This window comes from Castor canadensis, chromosome 5, assembly GCF_047511655.1.
Source record: "Castor canadensis chromosome 5, mCasCan1.hap1v2, whole genome shotgun sequence".
NCBI lineage: Eukaryota > Metazoa > Chordata > Mammalia > Rodentia > Castoridae > Castor > Castor canadensis.
In genome coordinates this window covers 127623457-127647284 of record NC_133390.1, presented here as the reverse complement: position 1 = coordinate 127647284, position 23828 = coordinate 127623457, and the positions used below count along the sequence as shown (strand labels likewise).

The window sequence follows — 23828 nt, the reverse complement described above, 5'->3', positions numbered from 1 at the left end:
GGCAGGATTCCAAATTTGAGGCCAGCCTCAGTTACATAGCAAGAGCCTGCCTCAAAAGAGTAACTTTTATTTTATTATTTTATTTCTGGTGTACTGGGGTTTGAACTCTGGGCCCCACGCTTACTTGGCAGGCCTATACCCTTGAACCACTTTGCCAGCCCCGAAGAGTAATTTTTTAAAAGACCCCTTCTATTTAACCATCTGGTACAAAACATTCCTTCTTTTCTTACATTTATTTTTTAATTAATTTTTATTGTTTTATTATTCATACAAAGCTTGAGTCATTTCTCCCCCTTGCCCCCACCCCCTCCCTTACCACCCACCGCGCGCCCTCCCTCTCCCCCTCACCCCCTCCATACCTGGCAGAAACTATTTTGCCCTTACCTCTAATTTTGTTGAACAGAGAGTATGAGCAATAATAGGAAAGAACAAGGGTTTTTGCTGGTTGAGATTAGGATAGCTATACAGGGAGTTGACTCACATTAATTTCCTGTGCGAGTGTGTTACCTTCTAGGTTAATTCTTTTTGATCTAACCTTTTCTCTAGTTCCTGGTCCCCTTTTCCTATTGACCTCAGTTGCTTTTAAGGTATTTGCTTTAGTTTCTCTGCATTAACGGCAACAAATGCTAGCTAATTATTTAGGTGTCTTCCCTATCCTCACCCCTCCCTTGTGTGCTCTCACTTTTATCATGTGCTCAAAGTCCAATGCCCTTGTTGTGTTTGCCCTTGATCTAATGTCCACATATGAGGAATTTAGTTTTTTGAGTTCCCTATATATTCTAGCTATCAGTCCTTTGTCTGATGTGTAGCTGGCAAATATTTTCTCCCACTCTGTGGGTGTTCTCTTCAGCTTACAAACCATTTCTTTTGATGATAGAAGCTTTTTAGCTTTATGAGGTCCCATTTATCTAAGCTACCTCTTAGTTGCTGTGCTGCTGGGGTTTCGTTGACAAAGTTCTTACCTATACCTACTAATTCCAGAGTATTTCCTACTCTTTCCTGTATCAACTTAAGAGTTTGGGGTCTGATATTAAGGTCCTTGATCCACTTTGACTTAATATTGGTATAGGGTGATATACATGGATCTAGTTTCAGTTTTTTGCAGACTGCTAACCAGTTTTCCCAGCAGTTTTTGTTGAAGAGGCTGCTATTTCTCCATCATATATTTTTAGCTCCTTTGTCAAAGACAAGTTGTTTATAGTTATGTGGCTTCATATCTGGGTCCTCTATTCTATTCCACTGGTCTTTGTGTCTGTTTTTGTGCCAGTACCATGCTGTTTTTATTGTTATTGCTTTGTAATATAGTTTGAAGTCAGGTATCGTGATACCTCCTCCATTGTTCTTTTGACTGAGCATTGCCTTGGCTATCCATGGCCTCTTGTGTTTCCATATAAATTTAACAGTAGATTTTTCAATCTCTTTAATGAATGTCATTGGAATTTTGATGGGAATTGCATTAAACATGTAGATTACTTTTGGGAGTATCGACATTTTTACTATGTTGATTCTACCAATCCATGAGCATGGGAGAGCTCTCCACTTTCTATAGTCTTCCTCAATCTCTTTCTTCAGAAGTGTATAGTTTTCCTTGTAGAAGTTTTTCACATCTTTTGTTAGGTTTGCACCTAGGTATTTGATTTTTTTTGAGGCTATTGTAAATGGAATTGTTTTCATACATTCTTTTTCCATTTGCTCATTGTTAGTGTATAGAAATGCTAATGATTTTTCTATGTTGATTTTATATCCTGCTACCTTGCTATAGCTATTGATGATGTCTAGAAGCTTCTGAGTAGAGTTTTTTGGGTCTTTAAGGTATAGGATCACGTCATCTGCAAATAGGAATGTTTTGACAGTTTCTTTACCTATTTGTATTTTTTATTCCTTCTTCTTGCCTAATTGGTCTGGCTAGGAATTCCAGTACTATGTGAATAGGAGTGGAGATAGTGGGCATCCTTGTCTGGTTCCTGATTTTAGATGGAATGGTTTCAGTTTTTCTCCATTAATTATAATGCTGGCTGTACGTTTGTCATATATAGCTTTTATAATGTTGAGGTACTTTCCTTCTATTCCTAGTTTTCTTTGAACTTTTATCATGAAATAGTGTTGGATCTTATCAAAGGCTTTTTCTGCATCTATTGAGATGATCAAGTGGTTTTTGTCTTTGCTTCTGTTAATGTGGTTTATTACGTTTATTGATTTTCATATGTTGAACCACCCTGCATTCCTGGGATGCAGCCTACTTGGTCGTGGTGAATAATCTTTTTAAGGTGTTGTTGAATTCAGTTTGCCATTATTTTGTTGAGGATTTTTGTGTCAGTGTTCATTAAGGAGATTGGCCTATAGTTCTCCTTTTTGGAGGTGTCTTTGCCTGGTTTTGGGATAAGTGTAATAGTGGCTTCATAAAATGTGTTTGTCAGTTTTCCTTCCCTTTCTATTTCGTGGAACAGTTTAAGGAGGGTTGGTATCAGTTCTTCTTTAAAGGTCTGATAGAATTCAGCAGTGAATCCATCAGGTCCTGGACTTTTCTTTTTGGGGAGACTCTTGATTGTTCCTTCAATTTCATTTTGTGTTATACACCTATTCAGGTGATTAATTTCCTCTTGGTTCAGTTTTGGATGATCATATGTGTCTAAAAATCTGTCCATTTCTTTAAGATTTTCAAATTTATTTGAATCTATGTACTCGAAGTAGTCTCTGATGATTTCCTGGACTTCCATGGTGTTTGTTGTTATCTCCCTTTGCATTCCTGATTCTACTAATTTGGTTTTTTTCTCTCCTCATTTTAGTCAGGTTTGCCAGGGGTCTATCGATCTTGTTTATTTTTTCAAAGAACCAACTTTTTGTTTCATTAATTCTTTGTATGGTTTTTTTGGTTTCTATTTCGTTGATTTCTGCTCTAATTTTTATTATTTCTCTATTTGTTTTAGGATTTGCTTGTTCTTGTTTTTCTAGGAGTTTGAGATGTATCATTAGGTCATTGATTTGGGATCTTTCAATCTTTTTAATATATGCACTCATGGCTATAAACTTTCCTCTCAAGACTGCCTTAGCTGTGTCCCATAGGTTCCGGTAGGTTGTGTTTTCATTTTCATTGACTTCCAGGAACTTTTTAATTTCCTCTTTTATTGCATCGATGATCCATTCTTCATTAAGTAATGAGTTGTTTAGTTTCCAGCTGTTTGCATGTTTTTTGTCTTTACTTTTGTTGTTGAGTTCTACTTTTACTGCATTGTGGTCAGATAGTATGCACGGTATTATTTCTATTTTCTTATATTTGCTGAGGCTTGCTTTGTGCCCTAGGATATGATCTATTTTGGAGAAGGTTCCATGGGCTGCTGAGAAGAATGTATATTGTGTAGAGGTTGGATGAAATGTTCTGTAGACACCTACTAGGTCCACTTGATCTATTGCATATTTTAGATCTTGGATTTCTTTATTGAGTTTTTGTTTGGATGACCTATCTATCGATGAGAATGGTGTGTTAAAGTCTCCCACAACCACTGTGTTGGCGTTTATATATGCTTTTAGGTCTTTCAGGTATGTTTGATGAAATTGGGTGCGTTGACATTGGGTGCGTACAGATTGATGATTGTTATTTCCTTTTGGTCTATTTCCCCTTTTATCAGTATGGAATGTCCTTCTTTATCTCATTTGATCAATGTAGGTTTGAAGTCTACTTTGTCAGAGATAAGTATTGCTACTCCTGCTTGTTTTCGGGGGCCATTGGCTTGGTAAATCTTCTTCCAGTGTTTCATCCCAAGCATATGCTTATTTCTGTCGGTGAAATGAGTCTCCTGTAAGCAACAAATTGTTGGATCTTCTTTTTTAATCCGTTTTGTCAAACAGTGTCTTTTGATGGGTGAATTAAGTCCATTAACATTAAGCGTTAGTACAGATAGGTATGTGGTGATTCCTGCCATTTAGTTGTCTTAGTTGTTTGAAGGTTTGATTGTGTGTACCTAACTTGATGTTACTCTCTACTTTCTTGCTTTTTCTTATCCTGTGGTTTGGTGCTGCCTGCCTTTTCATGGTTAAGTTGGGTGTCACTTTCTGTGTGCAGGATCCCTCACAGAATCTTTTGTAGTGGTGGCTTTGTGGTCACATATTGTTTTAGTTTCTGCTTATCATGGAAGACTTTTATTGCTCCATCTATTTTGAATGATAGCTTTGCTGGGTAGAGTATCCTGGGGTTGAAGTTATTTTCATTCAGTGCCCGGAAGATCTCACCCCACGCTCTTCTTGCTTTTAATGTTTCTGTTGAGAAGTCTGCTGTGATTTTGATGGGTTTACCTTTGTATGTTACTTGTTTTTTCTCTCTTACAGCTTTCAATATTCTTTCCTTAGTTTCTGTACTTGTTATTTTAATGATGATATGTGGTGGAGTAGTTCTATTTTGATCTGGTCTGTTTGGTGTCCTGGAGGCCTCTTGCATCTGTATGGTAATATCTTTCTCTAGATTTGGGAAATTTTCCGTTATTATTTTGTTGAATATATTACACATTCCCTTCGCTTGCAGCTCTTCTCCTTCTTCGATGCCCATGATTCTCAAGTTTGGTCTTTTGATGGAGTCGGTGAGTTCTTGCATTTTCTTTTCACAGGTCTTGAGTTGTTTAATTAATAGCTCTTCAGTTTTTCCTTTAATTACCATTTCATCTTCAAGTTCTGAAATTCTGTCTTCTGTTTGTTCTATTCTGCTGGATTGGCCTTCTGTTTTGTTTTGCAGTTCTGTTTCATTCTTTTTTCTGAGATTTTCCATATCCTGGCAGGTTTCTTCTTTAATGTTGTCTATTTTTGTCCTGAGTTCATTTATCCGTTTATTCATTGTGTTCTCTCTTTCACTTTGGTGTTTATACAGTGCTTCTATGGTTTCCTTTATTTCTTCTTTTGCTTTTTCAAATTCTCTATTTTTGTTGTCTTGGAATTTCTTGAGTGTCTCCTGTACATTTTGGTTGACCCTATCCATTATCATCTCTATAAAATTCTCATTGAGTACTTGTAGTATGTCTTCTTTTAAATTATTCTTGTGGGCTTCATTGGGTCCTTTGGCATAGTTTATCTTCATTTTGTTGGAGTCTGGATCTGAGTTTCTGTTCTCTTCATTCCCCTCTGGTTCCTGTACTAATTTTTTGCTGTGGGAAAACTGGTTTCCCTGCTTCTTCTGTCTTCCCGTCATTGTCCTGGGTGTTGTTACTGTCCCTGTACTGTGTGTAATTAAGTATTTTCTAGCTTGTAATAATAACAATGGTAATATTTAGAATGGAAGGGTGAGCTGAGATGGAAAGCAAGAAGTTAAAGAAAAGGGGAAAACAAATATACAGACAAGAGGGAGAAAGCAGAACAAGGTATCAGACAAGAGAGTTTCAAAGGTATAAACAGGGAGTGTTAGTGTACTAATCGACAGTTAGCTGAACAGACATTAGAGAGACAGAGAGAGGATTGAAAATCAACGATAAAAAAATAAAAAATAAGTAAATGAAAGAAATATCTATATATAAAAATGAATTAAAATAAAATGGAAAATAGAAAATTAAAAAAAAAAAACAAAAAATTTCCAAGTTTATATGCAATGCAATTTCAGTCTTAGTAATTTGGGTGTCCATCTCAATCTCCAGTCCTGGAGTTGGTGCCTCAGATGTTGTTCTGTAGTTGTCTCATCAAAGGGGATGCATAAAGTAGAACAAAACTACACTCACAGACACACACACACACACACACACAAGAAAAAAAAAAAAAAGCCCCACCAAGTGTCCCCAGTTCAAATGCAATACAGTTTCAGTAAGTTTTTCGGCTTGCAGGTGTAATTCGGTTGTTCTCTCATCAAAGGTAGGGAGAAAAAGAAAAAAAAGCGTCTGGAGACAGTTCTGAGAGTGGTATCTGCAACTGTGGCTTGCCTGCCTGCTGCTCTCAGCCTGTAGCTGGCGGCGTTATTTATGCAGATCTCTGGGGTGAGCAAGCACTCACCTGGTCCCATAGGCTTTGTTTGCTCAGAGTTCTCCTGTGCGGGAGCCTCTGCTACAGGCTTTCCCCTTTCCAAGCACTGGGAAAAGTGACACTGCCCCCGCGTTGTCAGGCCTGCGTGTTTAATGACAGTTCACGTGGGAAGTGGGTCTTCCCTCCTCTCCTGTGGAGTTTTCCTCCCTCCGCCACTCTCACAAGCTTCCCCGCTCCTGGTTGCTGGGCGCGCACCCCGCTCCCGCCAGAGGCTCTCCAGCCTGCCCGGCTTTTTTATTTACAGTTCGGGAAGGATTCCCTTCCCCCAATCTTCAGCGCTCAGGGCGCCTCACCCTCTTTCCAGCGTGTCTTAACTGTTCTTATTGCTTATTACTCAGTTTCTCTTTTTTTCCGGGTGGAGGTCACTCTGTCCAGGGGGCTATGCTGCTCTGGCCCAGGCTTGTCTGTGGGGGTACCGCGGTACCGCGAAGCTCACCTGGTCCGCGTCTTCCCAAGCTGTATGGGCGCCGGCCACTGGCGGCCCTGGGGGCCCTCCTCGTTTCTCCGTTTAACGTGAAGTGGAGATTCTCTGCACCGGCTGGAGATGTGGAGGGGTCAAAGTTATGCCTTTTCTCAGTGATTATGCCTGCAAAGTGTGTCTCCAGCGTCTCTCCAAGATTTCACTATAGGAGGGTCGCTTTCTGCCTCCTACCTCTAGCTGCCATCTTGGAATCCCTCCTTCTTGTGCTTTTTCAAATTCTCTATTTTTGTTGTTTTGGAATTTCTTGAGTGTCTCCTGTACATTTTGATTGACCATATCCAGTATTATCTCTATAAAATTCTCATTGATTACCTGTAGTATTTCTTCTTTTAGATTATTCTTGTGGGCTTCATTGGGTTCTTTGGCATAGTTTATCTTCATTTTGTTGGAGTCTAGATCTGAGCATCTGTTTTTTCCATTTCCCTCTGGTTCCTGTACTAATTTTTTGCTGTGGGGAAACTAGTTTCCCTATTTTTTCTGTCTTCCCGTCATTGCCCTTGGTGTTATTATTGTCCTTGTACTGTGTGCAATTAAGTATTTTCTAGCTTGTAATAATACCAATGGTGATATTTAGAATGGAAGGGTGAGAGGAGAGGGAAAGCAAAGAAGTTAAAGAAAGAGGGAAAAACAACTAAACAAAAAAAAACCAAAACAAACAAAAAAGTTTCAAAGATATAAACAGGGAAAGATAGTGTACTAATCAACAGTAAGTTGAACAGGCATTAGAGAGACATTGAGAGGATTGAGAAAAAATAAATAAATAAATACAAATACTAATAAAAAAATTTTTAAAAATCTCCAAGTTCAAATGCGATAACATCTCAATCTTAATAATTTTGGTGTCAGTCCCTCAGCCTCCAATCCTCGAGATGGTGTCTCAGAAGTAGTTCTGTCATCATCTCACCAAAGGGGAAAAAAGCAAAACAAAACAGCACACCACAAAGTGTCCCAAGTTCAAATGCAATACAGTTTCAGTAAGTTTTTCAGCATGCAGGTGTAGTTCAGTTGTTGTCTCATCAAAGGTAGGGAGAAAAAAAAAAAGAGTCTGGAGACAGTTCTGTGAATGGCTATCTGAGGCTGTGGCTTGCCTGCCCGTTGCTGTCAGCAGCTGTTGCTGGAAGCTTTATTTATGCAGATCTCAGGGGTGAGCTTAGCACTCACCTGGCCCCGCAGGCTTTGTTTACTTAAAGGTCTCCTGGGCCCGACTGCCACTGCTACAAGCTTTCCCCTTTCCAAGCACACTGGGGGAAGTGACACTGCATCCACTTTCTCAGGCCGGCATGTTTATTTACAGTTCACATGGGAAGTGGGTCTTCCCCGCTCTCCCGTGGAGTTTTCCTCCCTCCGCCACTTTTACAAGCTTTCCCGCTCCTAGTTGCTGGGCATGTGCTGCTGCTCCTGCCTTCTCCGGCTGGCTTGTTTATTTACAGTTCCGTGAGCGAATGCACCTCCCCCCCTCTTTGGCACTCAGGGCATCCCGCCCTCTTTGCTACATGTCTTTTTTGTTGTTATTGCTTATTATTCAGGTTTTTTTTTCTTTTTTCCCTGGGTGGGTTCTGTCCAGGAGGCTATGCTGATCTGGCCCAGGGTTGTCTGTGGGAGTACTGCATGCTGCTTAGCTCACCTTGTGGTCTGCATCTTCACAAGCAGTCTGGGATCTGGCATCTGGCGGTGTGAGAGCCCTCCTGGTTTCTCCATTTAACACAGAGTGGGAATGCTATGTGCGGGCTGGGCATGTGGCTGAGTCAAAGTTTTGCCTCTTCTCAGTGGTTTTTCCTGTAAGGTGTATCTCCAGTGTCTCTCCAAGATTTTACTTTAGGAGGCAAGCTTTCTGCTTCTTCCCTCTAGCCGCCATCTTGGAATCTCCTCCCTTTGCTGCTTGCAAAGTTCACTCTTCAGCTTTGGAAGACAAAAACCAGAATGCCAACCCTCCCTCTGGCTAAACACCTAAGCCAGCAAGGTTGAGTGGAGGCTTTACGTCCTACAGAAATCTCCTGTAACACTGTATCATGCTGAATATAGTGTGTAGAAGAATAATTTGCCTCCATAAAGAATTGCAACTTCTTCACTTTACCTTCACAAAAGGGCAGCTCATTTCAACCTTCAGTGGTTGCTGGGGGTTTAGGGTGGAGGCTAAATTCTTTTTATTTACAGTTGAGCAGAGTTTGAAAGCTATTGCTGTGTTAGGTAGGCTCAGTTCATGACTGGCTTAAATTATTTTGGGATGGAATCAGAACTTCACTTTCAGGAGAAGTGGAATCTGAGAGCTTTGCAATCTAGCTTTTGTAACTGTGAGGCATCCATGTCCTTTTCTCCTTATTCTTGCTACGACCTGGGGAGTTGTCTCTGCTCTCCAGTAGCACCTTGCTTTCTGTGTCTTGGAGCAATCTCTGTGTGCCACCAAGACTCTACTTTCTGAAAGACCATGGCCTTGTCCACAGTAAAGACAGCTATAAAGGAAAGTTCCTCAGTACTCCTGGCATGTTCTCAGCCTGTGACAGCCCCAGCCTCACACATGGTAAATGCCTCTAGTGCTTCAGAGAGAGTCTTGTTAAAGTTCCAGTACTGCCCCAACCTTCAGCAGGTACCACTCACCTCTTTCCCTACCCTCTGCCTCCAAACTCCTACTCAGATACACCTTTTCTTTCTTTCTTTTTTTTAAAGGCAGGGTCTCATCTTATAACTCAGCCTGGCCTGGAGCTTGCTATATAGCTGGAGCTGGCCTGGTCCTCATGATCCTCTTACCTCAGCCTCCCAAGTGCTGGAATTACAGGTGTGTACTACCATATCCAGTTCCCATGTACTTTTTTCTCACAGTGCTAGGGCTTGAACTTAGGGTCTCACACTTGCTAGGCAGATACTCCACCACCTGAGCCACTCCTTTGGCCCCACATGCGCCATGCCTCCAGCCTCTGGCTCCCATTTACTCTTTCTTTTTTTTTTTTTTTTTTTTTTTTTTGCAACACTGGGATTTGAACTTAGGGCCTCATACTTGCTGGCAGGTGCTCTTACTGCTTGAGCCACTCTACCAGCCCTTGTGTGTGTGTGTGTGTGTGTGTGTGTGTGTGTAAGAGAGATGGGTTTTTTCCTAGTAGGGTCTCGCAAACTATTTGCCTGTAGCTAATCTCTGCTTCCTGAGTAGCTAAAATTACAGGCATGAGTCACCAAGCACCTGTCTCCCATATACTCCTGAAGGCCCATGAGAAAGAGTTGGCAGGTAGGTACAGCCTTGCTCTGTGGCTGGGGCTCTTTGGTATTTTGAATTGTCTTTCAGCCCCACATGCTGTCAACAAAAGTTTAACTGATTTCTCTTTAGCTGCCAGGCATGCTCTGCCTCAGGACCTGAGAACTGAACCCTCTCCTGACACTATCATTCTCTAAGCCTTCCCATGGTGTATCCTTTGCTCAACTACCCCCTCAGAGAGGTCTTCTTTCCACACTACATTAAAAGCAGATTTGCAAAAATGAAAAAATTTTAAAATGCTGGTGGAGTGGCTCAAGTGGTAGAGTGCCTGCCTAGCAGGCATGAAGTCTTGGGTTCAAATCCCACTACCAACAAAAAAATTTTAATTTAAAACAAAAATTTAAGAAGTAGATTCTGCTCCCCTCATCTACTCTCCCACTCTGTGCTAGAATTCCTTTTCTGTTCTACTCAGATTTCTTTTTCCCCAAAGCACTTTTCACTACCTTATCTCTTTACTATCTTCCTTCCTACTATTAAAATGTAAGAGAGCAGCACTGTTTCACCCACTGTTGGATACTCACTGCCTAGAACACTGACACATAGCAAGCAGCACAGGATAAATATTTGCTGGATAGAAAACTAAAGAACAGAAAAATCACTAGAAAGACATGATGGTAGAGGCAGACCTGAGAACTGGGAAATGTGGGTTTGACGCTTGATTCTGACTCCACATAAAAACTTTCCTAAGGACTTCCCCAATCCACCTCACCTCCCAGACCCACCCTAGTGCAGCCAGAGGCAGTGGGTGATACAGACTACATAGGATGGAGATGAGATTCAAAATGAAGTGGGGAGGCACCAGGAAAAGTGTAGTCCCACCCAAGGCTGTCCATATCTGAGCACTGTAAGAAAAAAAAAGTCAAGTAAATCTTGCAGGATGTCATTAGACAACATTAACAGAGAGTTTGTCATTTAAAAAGGGAGGAGGGGCTGGAGGCATGACTCAAGTGGTAGAGCACCACCTGCCTAGCAAGTGCGAGGCCCTGAGTTCAAACCCCAATACCACCATAAATAAATTAATTAATTAAAGAGAAGGAGAGCAAAAACACATACCTCCCAAACCCCGTACTGACTCAGCTGATAAAACATTGACATTCTTAATCTTGATATGGTACATCTGTGCCAGGCACTGGACACACACATCAGTTTGGAAGGCCGTGGTATAATGATTAAGATCTCAGACTTTGGAAAAAGACCAAGTTTAAATCCTGGTTCTGCCACTCAACAAACATGTGACTAGGTGCAAAATGCCTACTCCATCGAGGTCTACTAAATAGGTATAGGAATGTTGGAAGAATCACAGGACATAACTGAATCAGCTCAGATCTGAGGGGTCTAAGAAACAAAGCTACTGTTACAATAACTCATTAGTTTCTATCTCCACAACAAAGCAGACAAAAGGGAGACCAATACTGTCAAGAGTAGGAAATAATAACTTCTGCCTTTCATAATCTATTAATACAGCTCTTATCATATAAATTCTCTTCACTGTGTGTGTGTGTGTGTGTGTGTGTGTGTGTGTGCGCGTGTGTGTGTGTGTGTGTGTGTTACTGGGGATTGAACCCAGGGCTTCACATATGCTAGGCAAGCACTCTACCACTGAGCTACATCCCCAGAACCCCTTATTTTAAGATAGGGTCTTGTCAACAGAACCAACCATAACCCTGAGGGGTAGGTCATTGAGCTCTTAATATTGGGACTCTCTCTGTTTTTGATTCTGAAAAACTCTGCTTCCTGCCATCCAGGAGTTAGAGAATGATACTTTCATCTTCTTTCTCAAAATGAGTTTTTGGTGTTCTCTTTAATGGGAATAGGTAGTTTTTTGTTTTGTTGTATGAGCATTGCTCTAAATACCAAAGGAGTGTGGAATGTTGAGTGTACTATTTATGCATGTTACAATCACTTTTGCCATCATGGCAAGTATGTAAACCAATACTAATGTGCTATTTTTACCCCTTTTATTCCCATTAAAAGTGATGCAAAACAGTGCATCTGTTATACTCATTTATAAAAATATGTGGGTCTAGGTAGTTTCTTGATCTGGTTCTTAGGAAACATTTCAGCCTTGCTCTAATTATGAGTCCAGCAAGTAAGGCTTTTCTGTCTCAGGTAGGGAGCTTTTTGGTGGCATTGGGGCTTGAACTCAGGGCTTCATGCTTGCCAGGCAGGCACTCTATCACTTGACCAATTCTGCCAGCTCTACCTCAGTTTGAGTGAAGTCTGAAGTGATGAAAACAGCCAAAGATATGGGAGGCTGCACTGTGGGTACTAGCAGTAACATACGGAAGCTGTTCTTCAGCAGGCACCTGACTAACCTATGGCTGCACTGTCCCCCACTAGAGGACTCTACTTTTACTCAGTTAAAATAATTTACCAGGGGGATTCCAAGATGGCAGCTAGAGGGAGGAAGCAGAAAGCGTGTCTCCTAAAGTGAAATCTTGGAGAGATGCTGGAGATACACCTTACAGGAAAAATCACCGAGAAGAGGCAAAACTTTGACTCCTCCACACCTCCAGCCTGCACAGAGCATCTCTACTTCACGCTGAACGGAGAAACGAGGAGGGCCCCCGGGCCGCCACCAGACGCCTTGGGAAGACGCAGACCACAAGTTGAGCTAACCAGTACCGCGGTACTCCCACAGACAACCCTGGGCCACATCAGCATAGCCCCCTAGACAGACAGACCCCCTACCAGGGAAAAAAAGAGAAACTGAGTAATAAGCAATAACAACAATAAAGACACATAGCAAAGAGGGTGGGGCACCCTGACCTCCGAAGAGGTGGGGAGAGGAATCCCTCACAGATCTGTAAATAAACAAGCCGGGCCAGGCCAGAGAAGGAAGGAGTGGCAGCACATGCCCAGCAACCAGGAGCGGTGGTGGGAGGAAAACTCCACAGGAGAGGGGGGAAGACCCACTTCCCACATGAACTGTAAATAAACAAGCAGGCCTAAAAAAGCAGGTGCAGTGTCACCTCCCCCAGTGTGCTTGGAAAGGGGAAAGCTTGTAGCAGCAGCTCACACACAGGAGAACTCTGAGTAAGCAAAGCCTGCTGGGCCAGGTAAATGTTAAGCTCACCCCAGAGATCGGCATAAATAAAGTCACCAGCAACAGCAGGCTGACAGCAGCAGGCAGGCAAGCCACAGCCACAGACAGCCATTCACAGAACTGTCTCCAGACACTTTTTTTTTTCTCCATACCTTTGATGCGACAACTGAACTACACCTGCATGCTGAAAAACTTACTGAAACTGTACTGCATTTGAACTTGGAACACTTTGTGGAGTTTTTTTTGTTTTGTGAGGTTTTGTTTTATTTTATTTTTCCCCTTTCATGAGACAACTACAGAACAACATCTGAGGCACCATCTCCAGGATTGGAGGCTGAGGGACGAACACCAAAATTATTAAGACTGAAATTTTATTGCATTTGAACTTGGAGATTTTTAATATATTTTTTCATTTATTTTTTATTTTTATTATTCACAGAACAGCTTAGGGGACAGCAAGAACTACAAATAAGCATTTGATTAATAATAAACATTGCAAATACTACACTGCGTGTTATTCATAAAACCAAAGAACACACAATCAAACCTTCAAACAACCAGTATTACTCTTATCCCAAAACCAGGCAAAGACACCTCCAAAAAGGAGAACTATAGGCCAATCTCCTTAATGAACATTGACGCAAAAATCCTTAACAAAATAATGGCAAACCAAATTCAACAACACATCAAAAAGATTATTCACCATGACCAAGTAGGCTTCATCCCAGGAATGCAGGGTGGTTCAACATATGAAAATCAATAAATGTAATAAACCACATTAACAGAAGCAAAGACAAAAACCACTTGATCATCTCAATATATGCAGAAAAAGCCTTTGATAAGAACCAACACCATTTCATGATAAAAGCTCTAAGAAAACTAGGAATAGAAGGAAAGTACCTCAACATTATAAAAGCTATATATGACAAACCTACAGCCAGCATTATACTTAACAGAGAAAAACTGAAACCATTCCCTCTAAAATCAGGAACTAGACAAAGATGCCCACTATCTCCATTCCTATTCAACATAGTACTGGAATTCCTAGCCAGGGCAACAAGGCAAGAAGGAATAGAAGGAATACAAATAGGTAAAGAAACTGTCAAAATATCCCTATTTGCAGACGACATGATCCTATACCTTAAAGACCCAAAAAACTCTACTCAGAAGCTTCTAGACATCATCAATAGCTATAGCAAGGTAGCAGGATATAAAATCAACATAGAAAAATCATTAGCATTTCTATACACTAACAATGAGCGAATGGAAGAAGAATGTATGAAAACAATTCCATTTACAATAGCCTCAAAAAAAATCAAATACCTAGGTGCAAACCTAACAAAAGATGTGAAAGACTTCTACAAGGAAAACTATACACTTCTGAAGAAAGAGATTGAGGAAGACTATAGAAAGTGGAGAGCTCTCCCATGCTCATGGATTGGTAGAATCAACATAGTAAAAATGTCGATACTCCCAAAAGTAATCTACATGTTTAATGCAATTCCCATCAAAATTCCAATGACATTCATTAAAGAGATTGAAAAATCTACTGTTAAATTTATATGGAAACACAAGAGGCCACAGATAGCCAAGGCAATGCTCAGTCAAAAGAACAATGGAGGAGGTATCACGATACCTGACTTCAAACTATATTACAAAGCAATAACAATAAAAACAGCATGGTACTGGCACAAAAACAGACACGAAGACCAGTGGAACAGAATAGAGGACCCAGATATGAAGCCACATAACTATAAACAACTTGTCTTTGACAAAGGAGCTAAAAATATATGATGGAGAAATAGCAGCCTCTTCAACAAAAACCGCTGGGAAAACTGGTTAGCAGTCTGCAAAAAACTGAAACTAGATCCATGTATATCACCCTATACCAATATTAACTCAAAATCGATCAAGGATCTTAATATCAGACCCCAAACTCTTAAGTTGATACAGGAAAGAGTAGGAAATACTCTGGAATTAGTAGGTATAGGTAAGAACTTTCTCAAGGGAACCACAGCAGCACAGCAACTAAGAGATAGCATAGATAAATGGGACTTCATAAAACTAAAAAGCTTCTGCTCAACAGAAGAAATGGTCTCTAAACTGAAGAGAACACCCACAGAGTGGGAAAAAATATTTGCCAGCTACACATCAGACAAAGGACTGATAACCAGAATATATGGGGAACTTAAAAAACTAAATTCTCCCAAAATTAATGAACCAATAAAGAAATGGGCACGTGAACTAAACAGAACTTTCTCAAAAGAAGAAATTCAAATGGCCAAAAAACACATGAAAAAATGCTCACCATCTCTAGCAATAAAGGAAATGCAAATTAAAATCACACTAAGATTCCACCTCACCCATGTTAGAATAGCCATCATTAGCAACACCACCAACAACAGGTGTTGGTGAGGATGTGGGGTGGGGAAGAAGGAACCCTCTTACACTGTTGGTGGGGATGTAGACTAGTACAACCACTCTGGAAAGAAATTTGGAGGCTACTTAAAAAGCTGGACATCGATCTACCATTTGATCCAGCAATACCACTCTTGGGGATATACCCAAAAGACTGTGACACAGGTTACTCCAGAGGCACCTGCACACCCATGTTTATTGCGGCACTATTCACAATAGCCAAGTTATGGAAACAGCCAAGATGCCCCACCACTGACGAATGGATCAAGAAAATGTGGTATCTATACACAATGGAATTTTACTCAGCCATGAAGAAGAACGAAATGGTATCATTTGCTGGTAAATGGATGGAATTGGAGAACATCATTCTGAGTGAGGTTAGCCTGGCCCAAAAGACCAAAAATCGTATGTTCTCCCTCATATGTGGACAGTAGATCAAGGGCAAACACAACAAGGAGACTGAACTTTGATCACAAGATAAAAGCGAGAGCACACAAGGGAGGGGTGAGGATAGGTAAGACACCTAAAAAATTAGTTAGCATATGTTGCCCTCAATGCAGAGAAACTAAAGCAGATACCTTAAAAGCAACTGAGGCCAAAAGGAAAAGGGGACCAGGAACTAGAGAAAAGGTTAGATCAAAAAGAATTAACCTAGAAGGTAACACCCACGCACAGGAAATCAATGTGAGTCAACTCCCTGTATAGCTATCCTTATCTCAGGTAGCAAAAACCCTTGTTCCTTCCTATTATTGCTTATACTCACTCTTCAACAAAGTTAAAGATAAGGACAAAATAGTTTCTGCCAGGTATCGAGGGGGTGGGGGAGGATAGGGAGGGGGCAAGGTGGGTAATAAGGGAGGGGTAGGAAAGAGGGGAGAAATGACCCAAGCATTGTATGCACATATGAATAATAAATAAATAAATAAATAAATAAAATAATTTATCAGAGCTCCGCTTAAAAAAAAAAAAAGATAGGGTCTTGCTAAGTTGCCCAGGGTGGCAGATCCTCTGGCCTCAGCATCCCAAGTAGGCATGTTACCACATCCAGCACATAAATTGTCTTAACTATACCACTGGTAGCTGAGATCCAACGTGTCTGTAAATTTGTAACCAAAAAAACAAAAACAAAAAACTGCTTTAATGTGAAAAACCTACAATTAAATATGTGAATTTCAGGTTTTCTCCCAATTCATTTTTCGAAATCCTCTGACAGATCCTGGGTACAGACAAATACAGAAAAGGCAGTGCCAAATAATAGGAAAGTTCAAATAAAATGAATTAAAATGGAAACTATGATAAAATGATTTCAAAAATAAATTTATCTTATATGCTAAAATACTAAATAACAAACACTTGATAAGAATATTCCAACCTATATTTTGTTCCACCTGAATTAAAATTAATACTATTTGGTGTCTATTTATAACAATTACAGAAGAAAAAACTAGCTGGGCATGGTGGCACAAGTCTGCAATCCCAGCATTCAGGAAGCTAAAACAGCAGCAGGATCTCAAGGCCAGCCTAGGTATGCTACATAGTGAGTAGTAATATAAAAATAAATCTTAAAACTAGTTTGAAAAATTAGAACTGGAGGTATAGCTCAAGGGATACAGCATCTTCCTTGCAAATACAAAGCCCTGAATTCAAACCCCAGTACCACAAAAAAAAAAAAAAGAAAACTTAGGAAAAAAATCAATTACTAAAAGATACTGTTTCATCTTCCACATCTAAATGGCTTTATGTAAAACACTGGTTTTTATTATTCACAAAAAGGAGATGCCAATTCCTCAACATGAACTAAAGTGACAGGAGAAACTTTCCGTACTGTTACAGCCAGGAGTATGAGCACTGATCTAATCACCTGTCTTCACCAATTTCTTTTCATTTCAACTTTGTGAAAGAGAAGAATGCAAAAGAAAGGGAGAAAAGGCTGGGCATGCCTCTGGTTCTACATCATCTAACTCAATGCTAGGAACAACAAAATATAAATCATTCATAACTTCTCAAACCTTAAAATCCCAACAAGAAAAAAAACTAATTTCTTAATAAGTAAAGCATACATTAGAGAATGTATGATACACTACACATTGCAATACCATCCAATGGCCACATATGAAGATTCTGAAACAAACTGCCTGCTTTTGAAACCTGGCCCAATTATCAGCTGCAAGACCTGGCCACGTTACTTTAAGCTTCTGTGCCTCAGTTTCCTCATCCCTAAAATGGAGAAATGGTATCTTCCTTGCAGGGCTGTGACAGTTTGAGACACATTAACACAATAGTAGCAGTCAGGCTGGATGTGGTGGCACATGCCTGTGATCCCAAAACTTGAAGACTGAGGCAGGAGAATCATGAATTAGAGGCCAGCCTGGGCTACACAGCAAAACTCTGTCTCAAAAAACAGCAACAACATAAAGAATTCTCACAATTAAAAAGAAACACAAAATAAAGATGGTTTTACTGTTATTTGTGTACAATGTTCTCTTCAGTCTATCAGCAGCCACACACTTGGGAGTTATCTTGCTAGAGTTAAGGAGAGATACAGACCATCCACTTTCTCTCACCACCATCCCTCTGCTTAGTCATTAAGAAAAAACACAGCAAGTGCCAGTGTTTCACACCTGTAATGCTAGCTAACAAGGAGGATCCTGGTTCAAAGCCAACCGGAACAAATAGTTATCGAGATTCTATCGAAAAAACCCATCACAAAAAAGGGCTGGTGGAGTGGCTCAAGGTACAAGCCTTGAGTTCAAACTCCAGTAATTTTTTTTTAAAAAAGGAAAGAAAAAACGGCAGCCAGGTCAGGTTTCTCTCCAGAAGGCCAACTGCACTTGGAGAGTATTCTGCATTATCAGGTGGGGACTTCCCCTAACCCAAATATCTGATCCAGGAGGATCTCAGTTTGAGGTCAGGCAAAAGTTAATGGAACCCATTTCAACAAACAAGGTGGGCATGGTGAGACACACCTGTAGCCCCAGTTACTCGAGGTACAGGTAGGCGTATGTTGGTCCTAAAGAGTGAGACCCTATCGGAAAAATAACTAAAGCAAAAAAGGCCTAGGGAACCCTCTTACACTGTTGGTGGGGATGTAGACTAGTACAACCACTCTGGAAAAAAATTTGGAGAATACTTAAAAAGCTAGACATCGATCTACCATTTGATCCAGCAATACCACTCTTGGGGATATACCCAAAAGACTGTGACACAGGTTACTCCAGAGGCACCTGCACACCCATGTTTATTGCGGCACTATTCACAATAGCCAAGTTATGGAAACAGCCAAGATGCCCCACCACTGACGAATGGATTAAGAAAATGTGGTATCTATACACAATGGAATTTTATGCAGCCATGAAGAAGAACGAAATGGTATCATTTGCTGGTAAATGGATGGAATTGGAGAACATCATTCTGAGTGAGGTTAGCCTGGCCCAAAAGACCAAAAATCGTATGTTCTCCCTCATATGTGGACAGTAGATCAAGGGCAAACACAACAATGGGATTAAACTATGAGCACATGATAAAAGCGAGAGCACACAAGGGAGGGGTGAGGATAGGTAAGACACCTAAATAATTAGCTAGCATTTGTTGCCCTTAACACAGAGAAACTAAAGCAGATACCTTAAAAGCAACTGAGGCCAATAGGAAAAGGGGACCAGGAACTAGAGAAAAGGTTAGATCAAAAAGAATTAACCTAGAAGGTAACACCCACGCACAGGAAATCAATGTGAGTCAATACCCTGTATAGCTATCCTTATCTCAACCAGCAAAAACCCTTGTCCCTTCCTGTTATTGCTTATACTCTCTCTACAACAAAATTAGAAATAAGGGCAAAATAGTTTCTGCTGGGTATCGAGGGGGGAGGAGAGGGAGGGGGCGGAGTGGGTGGTAAGGGAGGGGGTGGGGGCAGGGGGGAGAAATGAACCAAGCCTTGTATGCACATATGAATAATAAAAGAAAAAAAAAAAAGGCCTAGGGGCATGGCTCAAGTGACAGAATGCCTGTCCAACAAATACAAGGCCCTGAGTCCAAAACCCAGTTCCGGCAACAACAAAAAAACCAACAACAACAATAACAACAAATCTCCACTGAATTCCTTATGATTAAAAAAATTATTTCTTAAAGTTAGGTATTTCTCTTAACCCTCCAAAAATTCTACACCAAGGAGGTCCAGTTCCATCTCTTCTTTGACACCCTTGGAGGCCTCCAGAGAAATCACACCTTGGGCAATTCCCGGACCCTTGTGTATACGAGCCAAGTTAGGTTTCAAAACCCGAACTGAAGGCCGGGGGGCATGCCCACGGCTTCCCAAGTTGCTAAACAAGGATAACTTCTTAAGACGTTTACAATGCACTAGTTATGGATTAATTACATCCTATAAAGAGGGTGCTGCACCCAAAAAAGCTCTCCAGCTCAATGTCTCCCACTTTTCCAAAAGAAGGGAGGGCTGTCTCCAACTACGAATTTAAATTTCCACATGCTAGAAACCCTAACAGAGTGATGGATTTGAAACGAATACATGTTACTGACATAACCGCACAAAAAACGAGACTGGAAGAAGACCGCAGCAGTGTACCCATGGCTCTAGGTGACATTCTCGTACACGCTCCTCCGTTATAACCACGCCCGCTGTGGTGCCTTCCCGACTCGACCCGGCGGACCCCGTCAGCTAGCGGCGGCCCAGTGAGGGGGAAAGGGGTCTGGGCAGCGCCCCGACACCAACCGCCGCGCAGACCCCGGCGATCTTCCCGGCCCAGCCCGCCGAACCGGCCCTAACCGGAGAAGGGCGAGACGGCCCGGCCAGCGCGGGCCCCAGACTCACCATGGCCGAAAAGCCAGGAAGCTCCCACAGTCTCGGGTCACACGGCGCCGGCGATGCCCGTTGTCCTGGTGACGCCAGCCCGGCGCCCCGCCCCGTCCTCAAGGTGGGCTCGGAGTCGGCCATTGGAGGCCGGCGAGCACGTGACTCTCAGGCGCGTCCTAGGACCGCCCACCTCTCGCCCTCACGCGCTCGTGGGCGGGCCCTCCTTACCTCCTGCCTTGGGTCTATTCCGCAGCCTGATCACCTTGATGCCACTCACCTGATAGGTAACCCAGCAGCCTCCTGCCTGGGTCTACAGACCTTCATGGATTTTCTTCATTTGAAAAACATTACGCAAGTAGTACGTGATTATTGAAGACGTTTTAAATTACCAATAACAAGAATTAAAAAGAGTAAAACCGCACTAAATCCCAACACCTGTGGTAGTCACCGCTCATATTCCATTCCATTCCGAGGAAATATATGTTGTATTCTTAAAGCTAGAGGCAAACTGTGCACACTATTTTATTAACATCTACATTTTTCTATTAAAAATGATTATGACTGGGTGCCAGTGGCATACTCCTGTAGTCGTAGCTACTCAGGAAACTGAGGCAGAGGCAGGAGGATCTCTTGAGTTCAGGAGTTCAAGGCCAGCCTGACCAACATAAACTCCCCCATCTCAAGTATATATTGTATAATGAACTAGCATATGTGTATACCCTCTAATTTATTGCATCAACCAGCAATTTGATAGATGTTTTTACTATGTTTGGAAGGGAAGTTTAAATATCCTCAAATCCATCCCATTAAAGAAAAACATTCAACAGCCAGTCTGACCTCTTACCTTGAGTGTCTAATAGGCATCACAAACTTAATGTGGTCTAAATAAATCTTTTCATCCAAGTTTCCTGCACCACAGTCTTCCCCATCTCTGCAACAACTATTGTCTGCCTGGTTGTTTGGAACAAAAATCCAGGAATTGTGCTTCAGTCATCTTTCTTTTCCTCATACCTCACTTCCAACAACTCGACCTTAAAAAAAAAATCCTGAATCTATCCATTTCTTACCTTCCCCCCCTCGCCACCACTGTCATCTCTTGCCTAAATTTGTCTCCTTGTATTATAGTTTGAATGTTTGTGTACCTTCCCAAATTCATGTTGAAACTTAACCTCCAGTGTGACAGTATTAAGAGATGGCCTTAGCCAGGCACTGGTGGCTCACACCAGTAATCCTAGCTACTCAGGAGGATCGTGGTTCAAAGCCAGCCGGGGCAAACAGTTATTGAATTCCTATCTCAAAAAAAAAAAAAAGAAAGAAAGAAAAAGGGCTTGTGAAGCAGCTCAAGGAGCAAGCCCTGAGTTCAAACCCTAGCACCAGGGCTGGGCGGGGGGAGTTGAGAGAGGGAAGAGAGAGTGAGAGAGAATGATTAGGTCATCAGGGTTCTGCCCTCGTGGATGGGATTTCTGCCTTTATGAAAGGATTTGAGAGAATGAGTTTGGTCCCTTCTATCCCATCTGTCATGTGACAACAAGTGTTTGTCCTCTTTGCAAGTGCAGCAACAGGCACCATCTTGAAGACCGAGAGTAGCCCTCACCAGACTCTGAACCTGATCTTGAATTTTTATAGATTACTGTAGCCTGTGGTATTTTATCATGGTGAGACAGGCTAGCAAGCGGAAAATAACCAATCAGAGACTCTCTTCTCTTAACCAACCTGACATTTTCATGCTAGACTTTTTTCAGTACTCCTCCAGCACCACCCTGAGCCATCTCTAAAGCAATAAATCCTCTCTATGTTGTGAATACCCTGGCAGTTGTAAATATCTTTGCAGGATAGCATCCAAAGAGACACCTCTGGGTCTGGTTAGCCTAGTAAAAGGGAGGTCAAGTTTGACCTCTTAGGCAAACTCTTCTACTTAAGACCTTATGAATATTGGTCACATCTCTTACATACAATTAAAGACCTGGAAATTAGCATAGTCACATGTACAAAATACCCCATGTTATGTGACAAGGCTGTGTTAATTAAACCTGCCAGCCACCTTACTGTCTCCCTAAGGACTGCCCAGATTTTGCCTGCCTTACAACTTATAAATTGGGTTCAAACAAAGAAATCAATGCCCACCATTTTCTTTTGTAGTGCTTTCTTTTACTTTTTTATTCCTTTTCTTTCAATAAAGTTTTGCTACTATTTGGCAATTTGTGTCTCTGTCCAGTTCTCTGTTCAGATGACACAGAATTTGGGAATCTTCTTAGACCACCAGCCAGGTAACAGTAGTAGCACAAATGGACTAAGACACTGTGCCACGTGTCTTTCCGCCACTGATGTGCTCAATCATAGGGTTTCAGTGGCTTCTCCTGGCATTTAGGGAAGAAAAATGCTAACTCTTCCTATGGTCTGCAAGCTCCTACCTGATGGGGACCTTGCCCCTTACACTAATCTCTTTTCCTACTGCTCCTCCCTCACTCTCTGTAACAAGTAAGTGCTTTTATCAAAAGCAGCCTCTTTGGTTGGGCCTGTGAATGCCTGCAGATATCCCTTGGTAACTAAAAACTTGGCACCTGTGCCTCCGTGTTGACTCTTCTGAGTCATTCTCATGCAGTCCCCTTGGATTCCAGGAACAACAGTTCTGATGGATAAACATCCTGGATTATCCCCCAGGCAATGGCAATTTACTTATCAGATGTGGCCCCAACTTGACTAACATGAGATAATCATCATCCAGGCCAGATTTGACCATGACTGTTTAATTATCTGTACTTCTTGCTTCCCCCTTCTTATATAATCTTGGACAAGATCTTGTTAGCTCTCTGGAGATGGGACTAAGGACACTAGTCCCCTTGTCTTCCCAGTCAGTGTACTTATAGTATACTTACAGTCAGTGTAGTTATACAGATTAAAGATCCTGGAATTTTTTTTTTTTTTGGCAGTACTAGTGTTTGAGCTCAGAGCCTCTTGCTTGCTAGGTAAGCACTCTAGCACATGAGCCACTCCACCAAAGTTCCTGGTTTTTACCATTACCTTTTCTGTTTGATTTTCTGAGATAAGTGTCCAGACTTCTTGGACCCCACTCCCCACTCCAGAGTTAGGCCTTTGGCCTAGGACTCCAGCAACAACAAACTACTAGCCTACTTTATTTCCACACTCGGTCACAGGGTACTGAAGTTTTAAAGAACGCTAGGCAACATTCTTAAAGCCTCTATATGATCAATTTGGAGCAAAGATATCATATTGTGCAACTTGGAGGACACTACTTACATAGTAAGGTATGTGACTGATACCCCTCATAGTTAGTACATAGGCTTTGTAGCTGGCCCTTCTTTGAGAGAATTTGGGGGTTTGAAAACATACACATCTCAGTGAAATAGACACTTCAACCATATTGGGCTGGCAGAGTGGCTCAAGTGGCAGACCAACTGCTTACAAGCGTGAGACCCTGATTCAAACCCCAGTACCACAAAAAAAAAAAAAACCCACATCTACTATATCTACTATTATCTATCAGATTAAGCTTGCTCATTTACCTATTCTAATTTTATATCTTTACCTTTTGTTCAATTAATTTTTTCATTTAATTAATTAATTACTTGAAGTCTGAGAAAGACTAAGTTTATAAAACTTCTATTAGGGGTGTTAATTTCTTTTCTTTTTTTTTTTTAACATTGATAACTCAATTTTATTTCACCAGCATTTGGTTTTTTTTTTTTTTTCATTTTTCTTTTATTATTCATATGTGCATACAAGGCTTGGTTTATTTCTCCCCCCTGCCCCCACCCCCTCCCTTACCACCCACTCCACCCCCTCCCGCTCCCCCCCCCTCAATACCCAGCAGAAACTATTTTGC

General features: G+C 41.4%; 1 protein-coding gene across 3 annotated transcripts in view; it reads right to left on the bottom strand.

The window, feature by feature from the left end:
* The window catches only part of Fbxl2 (F-box and leucine rich repeat protein 2), a 99816-nt gene extending 79693 nt beyond the window's left edge, over window positions 1–20123 (bottom strand). For all 3 annotated transcript variants that reach the window (XM_074074079.1, XM_074074080.1, XM_074074081.1), the window contains exon 1: window positions 20003–20123. In XM_074074079.1, the coding sequence (XP_073930180.1) occupies window positions 20003–20005 (3 nt within the window). In that variant the 5' untranslated portion in view covers window positions 20006–20123. The remainder of the gene's footprint in view (window positions 1–20002) is intronic.
* Window positions 20124–23828: the final 3705 nt, after the last annotated feature.